General features: G+C 33.5%; 2 protein-coding genes across 2 annotated transcripts; both read left to right on the top strand.

Annotated features, from left to right (window-relative positions):
- The first annotated feature begins 708 nt into the window (after nt 1-708).
- On the top strand, nt 709-5,715 carry LOC139839436 (factor of DNA methylation 1-like). The gene is made up of 8 exons (XM_071829498.1): nt 709-860; nt 1,628-2,521; nt 3,070-3,251; nt 3,342-3,431; nt 3,734-4,021; nt 4,098-4,313; nt 4,451-4,682; nt 5,355-5,715. The coding sequence occupies exons 2-7, from the start codon at nt 1,633-1,635 to the stop codon at nt 4,676-4,678; spliced, it is 1,893 nt and encodes a 630-aa protein (XP_071685599.1). The 5' UTR covers nt 709-860; nt 1,628-1,632; the 3' UTR covers nt 4,679-4,682; nt 5,355-5,715.
- Nucleotides 5,716-9,138: 3,423 nt separating this feature from the next.
- LOC139840400 (uncharacterized) lies at nt 9,139-10,227 on the top strand. The gene has a single exon (XM_071830670.1). The coding sequence runs from the start codon at nt 9,139-9,141 to the stop codon at nt 10,225-10,227; it is 1,089 nt and encodes a 362-aa protein (XP_071686771.1).
- Nucleotides 10,228-10,948: the final 721 nt, after the last annotated feature.

The raw sequence follows: 10,948 nt of genomic DNA on the forward strand, positions 1-10,948 counted from the left end.
TAAAACCCCAATTTGATCGACAAGTTAGGCAAACAACAAAGGAATTTTATATTTTATTTGTAGTTACTCTAACTTTAATTAAATCAAATACGTAATTTATATTTATATTTTATTTATTTATATATACATAAATATGTGGTGAAAGATTAAAAGATTTTTAGGTATCATTTTTTCTTTAGTCATGAACTTTTTTTAGAAGTGCTCACTCGCTCATGATAGACAAGCTGAACCCTAGTGCGGGTAAGTTGCGGCTACTAAATTATAACAGCATACCAAATAAGTCACCTTCAAGCAACTATCCAAATTGATATGATCCATTAACACAATTTAAGTCGATCAACCATACAAAACCATATCTAATGCTCTTATGTTATGGTAACTATTGAACATCATGATAGACAAATTTATCGTTTTCGCGAGAAGTTATTCAGCTTAACACGAAGCATAACTTAGAAGTACGAGTGTAAAACTGTAAACCAATGCACAGTCCTTAGGAAATTGTGAATGCGACTAATGACTATCGAACACTTTACGATATTAGGCTAGTTTAAATACATGCAGGATAGTTTCAAATTTAAAAATTATCCGCCCATGGGCCTTAACTAATACTACTAACGGCCCAACATTTTGTAACCAAACACAGCTACAGTAAAGTTATTCTACATGTCATCATCTCTCCAACAACCCATAAAAACGGTGATAGTCACACACTCACTCACTTTTTGTAAACCGATTTTTTTCCGGTTCCGATCAAGCACCGTCGTTTCTCTAGGCTTGCAGACTGCCGTGCTTCCTTCCGACGACGGTGGTTCTTGTCACTCACTGTTTCTGCTAATCCTTTTCCCCTGTTTTGTAGCTAGGTACATTTTTTTTTTTTGAATATTTTAGACATATATATGTACTGTGCTTTATTTTTGTTGATTATTGAGTATTGATCATGTCTGAGCTATAAATTTGGTCAAATGCAGCTTAATTTCGTCATTTACTTGTTCATTTTGTTGATTTATGACAATATGGTAATTTAGGGTTTCCGTATTTGCTGTACGGAAGGTTTTGTGTAATCTACCTTTTTATTTGAGATTACAAGCTATATATCTATAACTACTGAGCTTATAACTGTTATCAAATACTCCGAGTTATTTATTTGTATGTCATACATTTCATTATATTTCGTTAGCTAATGTTTTTCTTGCTCGTTTTATGGACAATGTTACTATCCTGCACGAAATCATTATATTAGGTTTGGAGTTTGATGTGATTTATAAACTTAAGTTTACCAAAAACTCGTAACATGTGAATTCAAAATACTACTCTTAAGCTATTATAGTTTATGAATTAAATTAAAGTTTTGGATAAAATGGAACCTCTAAAAAGGTTGAGATATATGTACTGGCACTGTTGCACTAAGGTTCTGTTTATACAGTTCATTATGTTACTCTCTGTATTGTAAGTTTTGAATTGCCTCTTTTAACGTTATGCACTACGGTTCTGTTTATATAGTTCAATATGTGACTGTTTGTATTGTTAGTTCTGAATTGCCTCTTTTAACATTATGTGTGCTCCTTTCATGTCCCAATGGTCTTTTATAGTATTGTTTTTTGTTTGTGTTTTGTGACATTGTTTACAGGATCGATGGATTACAGTTCTGGTGATGATTCTGACATCAGTGATTCGGATATCAATGAGTACAAAGATAAGCCGTATCAGGAACTGAAAAATGGAACCTTAAAAGTTAAGTTTCCTAATAATATCCTTAGGTGTCCCTTCTGCGCTGGAAAGAAAAAACAGAATTTCAAATATAAAGACTTGCATCAACATGCAACAGGAGTGGGAAAAGGTTCTTCCAACAGAAGTGCAAAGCAAAAAGCAAATCATCAGGCTTTAGCTCTGTACTTAGAGAATGAACTGGCTAACGAGGCTGAAGTACCTCTAAAAGTGGCTCCACCTAAACCTGCAGCTCCAGTCTCTGAAGAAAATGACTTGTTTGCCTGGCCTTGGACTGGGCTGGTGGTTAATATCATTAAAGAGGTTGAAGATGTTGAAAATTCATCCTATTGGATGAATAGATTTTCAAAGTACAAACCTGTTGGTGTGGAGATTTTATGGGATGATCAGAAACAAACCGCGCAGGCCTTGGTGAGCTTCAATAATGACTGGACCGGTTTTAAGAATGCTATGGAGTTTGAGAAGTTCTTTGAAGCTTCTCATCATAGTAGTAAGGAGTGGGTTGCTTCTGAAAGTCATTCGGGTATCTACGCATGGCTAGCTCGTGCGAATGACTTTAAAGAGTTACAAGGGCCGGTTGGAGAGTATCTTCGCCGTAATAGAAAGCTAAGAACGATTTCTGACATTGTTCAAGAAGCAACGAACACCAGGAATAAAGCTGTGGTTGAGTTGGCTAGTGAGATTGACATGAGGAATGAGAATCTTGATGATTTGCAAGTGAAGTACAATCAGAAAACAATGTCTTTGAGTAGGATGCTTGAGGAAAAAGACAGCCTGCATGTTGCTTTCTACGAAGGTATGTTTTCTCATTGTTTTGTCTCCAGGAACTTTTAAACGGCGAGCACCTACTTGTAACTGTGAAATGGGGTGGTTGAGGAACGTGTTTAGACAGTTCAATTTAATGCTGGCTAAAGCACACCTGGTCGGGGTTCTATATCCACTTTGTTTTATATCTATATTGTTAAATTATTGTTGAACTAAATATAATGATAAAATACTATTTTCACAAAAAAGTTAAGTTGATTCAACTAGCATTCTACCTGCACAATGGAGCGCTGGTGGTGGCAGTGGAGGATAGTGATGTTGGTTATAGTGTTCAGAGCTTGACCTTTAAGAGGTTGACTAAATCTGGTTTATTAATTAGTATGATGTGAATCAAACTTTAAACTATTTAGACGTTATATGCATTCAATATTTTAAATGTAAAATATAGCACTGTTAGCTACATCTTTAGTTTAATGGTCTGAAATTGCCACCTCCAGAACTTACCTTCACGCCTTTTATATTGTCAAAACATAGATGTTTGTGAGGTCATACTAACATGTAAATATTATCCCTGTTCAGAGACAAAGAAGATGCAGCGCATTGCACGGGATCATGTTAAAAGGGTATTAGATGAACAAGAAAGGTTGAATGCCGATTTGGAGGCACGGAAGAAAAATCTTGATTCGTGGAGCAAAGAACTTAACAAAAGAGAAGCTTTGACGGAACGCGAGAAGCAAAAACTAGAGGAGGAGAAGAAAAAGGTGACTGTTTTGAAATTTCCTTCTATAAACGCCATGTTCTAGCAATCTAGCCTATTGTTAAGTATCATATCCTGTTTGTTTGTAATCCAGAATGAGGTGCAAAACACTTCTCTGCATATGGCTGAAATTGAGCAGAAAAAAGCTGATGAGAGTGTCTTAAGGCTTGTTGAAGATCAAAAGGTAAACCTGCTTGATGTATACTTAGAGATATTAATGTCGATCGTTTGCTTATTAATGGGTCAATTTGGGTCATGTCGTTGATAATGGATCATATGGTATCCTTGTATTGAAAACGCTAAGAAATTTGTAATCACACTTGACATAATAAGCATGTAATATAGGAGGTGCTCCTAGTCGACCTGACCTAATTCAGACCGTACACTTTTTTTTCATTGTTTAATGCATGACTCAACCTGCCCGTTTTGCCACCTCCATAAATTCATGTTTGTTTGCATACTTCTGTTTGGATCATATATTTACAGAGAGAAAAGGAGGAGGCTTTGAAGAAGGTACTAGAGTTGGAGAGGCAACTTGACGCTAAGCAGAAATTAGAGATGGAAATTGAAGAACTTAAAGGGAAGCTGCAGGTGATGAAGCATTTGGGTAATGATGATGATACAGCAGTTCAGGAGCAGATTAAAAAGATGGATGATGAACTGAAATCAAAAATTGAAGAAATGGGCGATGTGGAGGACATGAATAAAACTCTTGTCGCTAAAGAACGCCAAAGTAATGATGAGCTGCAAGACGCTCGCAAAGAGTTGATTAAGGTATTGACTTCTTGTCTGCTACTAAATTTTTATGATGTTGTGTTTTTACATGAATCTTTCGTTTGTTGCTACTCAGGGTCTGCAAGATATGTTGAGCGGGCGTACGAATATCGGGGTGAAAAGGATGGGGGAAATTGATATGAAAGCGTTTCACGATGCTTGTAAAGAGAAGTTTGACCATGAAGAAGCTCAGATCAAGGCCTCTGAGTTGTGTTCTTTGTGGCAGGACAAACTTAAAAACCCTGAGTGGCACCCCATGAAAGTTGTAGCTGCAGACGGTGGTGGTCACAAGGTATGTTTCTTGAAATTCAGTATCTGATACAGACCGAGTTAGGAATTTATAAGCATTTTGCCTTATGAATTGTTTGTCTTTGTAATTAGTCTACATGCCCTGCTTTAATATGATCTTATATTATATACATGCTGCAGGAGGTGATTGATGAAGAAGATGAGTTGCTAAAGAATCTCAAGGAGGAATGGGGAATTGGCGTTTTTGATGCAGTGGTTGGTGCTTTTAAGGAGATGAATGAGTATAACCCAAGTGGAAGGTATGTGGTTAACGAGCTTTGGAACTTCAAAGACAATCGAAAAGCTACATTGAAGGAAGTTATTAGCTACATCTTGAAGAATTTGAAGAGCCTCAAGCGCAAAAGATGATAAGGTTTGTATTTTTCTTATTTTTCCATCATATCATGCACCAATATGTCTTTTCTTGTTTCTAAAGCTTATTCTACTTTCGCCATCATATGATAATAATTCTGTTTTTTTAATCATCATTATATTGCATTCATTATTTTTGTGAGCCACCAAACTTTCATTCCATATTTGGGCAAATTTATCCTTATTCTGAAACTGCTAAAAATTTGAAATGAGCTTCGACTTTTTTTGTACAAACTACATGTGTTTAGGCCAGTTTCATGTTCAAGGGAACCCTCTAGTCACACATTACTTGTTTAACTTGCCTTTAACAGGTTATATATTTACTTATAACGGGTCAAATGGGTAACTATGAAACTTGGTTGTAATATGGAATGGGTCAAGTGGGTTGAAAGTGGCCCCGAGTGTATATAACTGTTTGCAACATCTTATAATTTGTAACCTTCTATGATCAGTATTCTAAAATTGTACCAACATATAGTTTTGAACCCACATGCTTTAACTAATTACTCATCCCACCTAAATTGCCACTTATTTCCAAGACAATGGTAACTTCATATTTTTCTAAAACACAATTAGTCTAAGCATAATTTAATCTGCGCTTATGCAACATGATTGTCATTGATAGTGTGTGTGATATGATGTTTAACTATGATATATTTGCTCTTTGAGACAGATTCCTGAGCTGGCGGATCCTGGATGGCAATCATGAGGCATACTATCTTTATTTTCCTTTAACGAAGCCGTGAATTAATGTTAACATCTGAATTCTAAACTAGTATTTGAACCGTGGATATCATTAAGCAGTACTCTATTTTTACGGCTTGTCTAATCTGTAATGTTGTTGCCCCTGTTGGCATTAAAGAATGCTTGGAACCTCGTTTATTAAATAATAGCATTAACCTATTAGGAATGAACGGATGTAGACTAAAGATAACAACGAATATATAAGTGGACCCCAGTGGACATCATCAATAATGTAACATTATGTAACGTGTCCTTGTAATTATTTTATGTAAATACGTGTGTTTAATGTACTGGCCATGTGGGCCATAGGAACCAATAATGTAAGATAACGTGTATGGTTTATGTTTAAAGTTAAATAAGTGCGCGGGCCACATCAATAATGTAAACGATCAATAATGTAATCGATCGTAGTGCGTGGATCCTAGAGCATCTGTAAATAGTATTATGGCTCGCCTATAAAAGGAAGCCTTGGTTGTCATTTGTAATCAGGTTAAGTTTGATAATAAACCTCACTGGTTTCTTTCTGTTGAGTCTTTTAGATTCTGAATAGCAGAACCCCCGTCGTTGAGTCCTAACCGATTCTGAATAGCGACACCGTCGTTGAGTCTTAACCGATTCTGAATAGCGACACCTATCCAAGCATTATATATATATATATTCATAATCTCAGTATACGTTCATCATATCAATCAAAGAATATAAGGTTAGGCATGTGTCATCATCAAAAGTTAGGCAAACCATTTACTCACATCTTATCCATGAATTCATACGTAATATATTTATTCAACTTTCAAGTAAACATTAGTCGGATCCTCACGATCTAAATTAATATAAACATAATATAATTCCGCACAAAAGAACGTCTAGAAGATCCTGGTATCAGAGTCAGCAGCACGATTCTAGAGAAGCAGTTGCACCTTCAGAATTCTGCATCAAAGACAATCAAGAAAAAACACTCAGGTATACTTACAAACTTATTCTTAAATAACAAAATGACTAAAACTCAAGAGGAAGTATCTAATGAAATAATAGAAGGTATTACCACTATTAATGATATCGAAGATGAATCTGGTTTCATGGCTGATATCATGATAAACAGAAAAGCAATAAGAAGAACAAATTTTACATTATCTGAAAAACATAACTTTGATAATAATAGAAAAATTAAAGATATTTTCTCAAGAAAAAATATTACTTATTTTGGAAAAATGATTGGAGAAGAACCTGTACCTATTGAGCAAACAAAAGGAGATATATTAATTCCTATAATCAACAGAAAACAAATAAGCGATAGAATTAAACAAATGAATGAAAAAGATAGAACTAAAATAGCTTATGTACACATATCAACCATACAAATTATATTCAAAAGTACCTTCATGGGATGTAATACACCTATTGAATTAGAATTAAGAGACGATAGAATAATTGATAAACATGAAAGTATAATAGCAAAAGGAAAAGGAAATTTAGCTGAAGGAAAAATTAAGTTCGATGTAAACATTCAATTAGGTTTAAGTCTGAAAGATAAAGATCTAAATAAAAGCATTACAATAAGATATGAATTATTAAGAAGAAATTTTATGTATAAAGGAAATCACCCTTTTACGGTTACATATCAAATTAATTATGCATTAACAAATTCTCATCACAGTATTACTTTTAAAACTGATGATAGAATATATATAGATAAACTTTTTGAACCTCTATTAAGCCTAGAAACACCAAAAGTATTTACTAGCCAAAGATATATCGAAAAAGGGAAATCAACTTTAGAATTACCATCTGTTTGGATACCACGTATAGAAAAACCAATTTCCATTACAACAGGTGAAACATCTAGTGAAAGTAATGAAATAAAAGATTTAAAACAAATGATACGAACTCTAAGTCAACGAATTTAATGAATAAACTTGGTAGTATAGTTTTTAGTAAATTCAGAAACATAACTCCTAAAATAATATATAGTGAAACACTAGAATTAGAATTAGAAGTAATTAACCACGAACATAAAACCTACCAACTAGAATATATAAAGGCTGAAAATTACGATAAAAATAAACTCGAAATATTATACTCCAAAATATCTGAAAAAATTAAAAAAGATGAAGAATTATCCATAGTTGATTACTATAATAACGAAGCAAGAAAAAGATTTCAGAAAAGAATATGGGAAAAATAAATAGAATTAGAATTAAAGTTATGAGTTCTAGAGTACAAATTAAGTGTTCTAAATTAAATACTTTTTGGAAAGAATATTTGGATAGAAGATGGGAAGCTATTAAAAGGCATTATGAAACTATAGAACAACTTAAGAAAGAATTAAACGAATTAGAAGCCGGATTAGAAAAAGAAAAGCTATATCCTAAGGAAGCATGTAAGCATATTAATTGGATAGTAATTTTTAATAAAGAAATTAAGAGAAAAAAGTACTTGATTCATAAAAATTATTTGAGTATTAAAAATAATTTTAAAACTATAAAATATCATTCTAAAAATCTTACGATTTGTTAAAAAAACTCATGGATCTATCAAATATTAAAATTGGAAAGGAAGGAATCACATCCAACAAACCATTTATACCATTTAATCAAACACTTTTCGAAATACCAAAAAATTTACCCGATGAATCAATTTACAAGATTGATGTAGAAAATATTTCAGAAAAACCTATAGGAGAAAAAGTAGAAATATTAAACTCTACATTAAATAATATTATAGAAATTCTAAGTTTTCTAGCGTTAAGACAACTTCCAGAAATAAAAGAAACAATTTTAGAAAATATAAACAAAATAAAAATAGTAAAACAAGACACTAATCATGAACATGCCAGCACAAGTGCTATAAAATATGAAGATACAGAAGAATTTTATGCAGATCAAGAAGAATCGAGTTCAAGAAAAAGGCATAAAATAGTACCACCTCTTCGCATAACATAATAAAAAAGTTTTACCATGGATTCTAAAATTCAAATGAATAATTTTTCAAATAAACTTTGGAAGAATCTTATAAATGAAAGCTGGGAAAGAATTTCGCAATCAACTAAAAATATTGAAGAATATGAAAAATATCTTGAAGAAGAAAAAGACACTGAAGGCATAGAACTTTTATCATCTATTATTAGCATACACAAACAATTAGTAAACAGCTCTTTAAAAAATATTAAAGAAATTTCAGCAAAGCTAGTAATCTGTTAAGCACACATTGCTTTGGGCAAACATTCTATGCAAAATCTATCTTTAAGTAATATTCATTATGAATTATAAGCTCGATGGAGGCAAGATCATATTCATGAAAACAACTCTTTTGAGTATATGAAAAGCAAACAACTCTTACGAGTACATGAAATAGCTTTTTAAAGTAAAAAGCACCAAAAGCATACAAAATATTTCTGCAGGTATTTCAACAATGGAAGCAGTCATCAAGCAGATTCAACACCAATTACAACAAAAAGAGAACAGATTCAAACACAGCAACGACAACTATCAATTTTTCAGAGGGAGGAGGAGGAATTACTAGAAACCTTAAACATTTTAACCCAACAAAAAATAGTCAAAAAAGAAACCCCAGAAAAAATCAAGGAAGAACCACCTTCATTAACAACACCCTCATCATCCACATCAACACAAACACCAAATTCACAAACACCACATAAACCAACTATCATTAACTTAGAAGAACCAGAAACACCCAAAAAACAAAGTTGGTATGAAATGACTGAAGAAGAAGAACAATCTCAACAAACATCGTATCCAGAAGAACCAAAGAAAAAATGGTATGTCATCTTTGACGGACCATCCAAAGGAATATACAACAACTGGGCAACAGCAAATCAGTTTATATTAGGCAGAAGCGTAACCCATAAAAGTTACAAAACTCTAGAAGCAGCAAAGGTAGCATTCAACGAAGCATATAAAACAATAGCAACTCAACCAGCCAATGAAGCAAAACGTTCAGGATCAGGAATGGTTAATCTTAACCATTATCTTTATGGTCAAACAGCAAGTCTAAATGCCATGAATAGGATGAAAAGTATTCTCTCTACAACAGAAAAAGAAGATAAGAAGAAACCATCCACACACAGTTTTCAAAGGTTATGGGATAACCTTGTTAATTACAACGAAAATTACGCAACAATGATGTTCTATCCCAAAAATAGGAAAACTGGCCCTAAAGCAGTTTTCTTACCAGAAGCATCACCATTAACAATATCAGAATATTTCATCCATGGATTAATTGATACCTTATATATCGATGGAAGAACACTTCATGAAATCAAGGAACTCCCTCAAAGAATGCAAGAAGCAATAACTAGATACAGAGACAATTTTGCAAAAGAAAGAGAAATATTTCTCAGAATGCATTCAAGCTACCCAATATTTAACGAAGACCAACAATTACTTGTCCCATCATTTACAATAGCATATCTCGGAGTAAGTAATGGTAATTATCCAACAAGAGACGAAGCATTAAAAATAACTCCAACAATCGATCATCTGGTGTCATCACTAGCAGGAGTCTATTTCGGATCCTCAAAAATAGGAAATGGCCAAGAACAGCAAGAAAATGTGAGAATCAATTACGTTCACAAAAATGTCTTAATCTACTCAAGCACTATTGAAAAAATTGATGAAAAATGTCTCAATCTAATCAACAATTTTGAAGAACCCTTTGAAGCATTCACAGGACAACTTTCTGCTCTTCCAGAAGATATAAAAAGGCGTTTATGTAAACAGATATCCAGGGCACCAAGGCACAGTTGCGAATACTGTCAAGAAGAAGACACATTCCTAGCATCATAATCTCCAACATTTGTCTTTTTCAGCGTGGGAGGGATGTAGACTAAAGATAACAACGAATATATAAGTGGACCCCAGTGGACATCATCAATAATGTAACATTATGTAACGTGTCCTTGTAATTATTTTATGTAAATACGTGTGTTTAATGTACTGGCCATGTGGGCCATAGGAACCAATAATGTAAGATAACGTGTATGGTTTATGTTTAAAGTTAAATAAGTGCGCGGGCCACATCAATAATGTAAACGATCAATAATGTAATCGATCGTAGTGCGTGGGTCCTAGAGCATCTGTAAATAGTATTATGGCTCGCCTATAAAAGGAAGCCTTGGTTGTCATTTGTAATCAGGTTAAGTTTGATAATAAACCTCACTGGTTTCTTTCTGTTGAGTCTTTTAGATTCTGAATAGCAGAACCCCCGTCGTTGAGTCCTAACCGATTCTGAATAGCGACACCGTCGTTGAGTCTTAACCGATTCTGAATAGCGACACCTATCCAAGCATTATATATATATATTCATAATCTCAGTATACGTTCATCATATCAATCAAAGAATATAAAGTTAGGCATGTGTCATCATCAAAAGTTAGGCAAACCATTTACTCACATCTTATCCATGAATTCATACGTAATATATTTATTCAACTTTCAAGTAAACATTAGTCGGATCCTCACGATCTAAATTAATATAAACATAATATAATTCCGCACAAAAGAACGT

Source organism: Rutidosis leptorrhynchoides, chromosome 4 (genome assembly GCF_046630445.1).
Source record: "Rutidosis leptorrhynchoides isolate AG116_Rl617_1_P2 chromosome 4, CSIRO_AGI_Rlap_v1, whole genome shotgun sequence".
Taxonomy (NCBI): Eukaryota; Viridiplantae; Streptophyta; class Magnoliopsida; order Asterales; family Asteraceae; genus Rutidosis; species Rutidosis leptorrhynchoides.

Coding starts and splice junctions, on each gene's coding strand:
- LOC139839436 (XM_071829498.1), top strand. CDS start 1,633: ATGGATTACAGTTCTGGTGATGATTCTGACATCAGTGATTCGGATATC. Junction 2,522..3,069: donor GCATGTTGCTTTCTACGAAG/GTATGTTTTCTC, acceptor ATCCCTGTTCAG/AGACAAAGAAGATGCAGCGC. Junction 3,252..3,341: donor TAGAGGAGGAGAAGAAAAAG/GTGACTGTTTTG, acceptor TTTGTAATCCAG/AATGAGGTGCAAAACACTTC.
- LOC139840400 (XM_071830670.1), top strand. CDS start 9,139: ATGACTGAAGAAGAAGAACAATCTCAACAAACATCGTATCCAGAAGAA.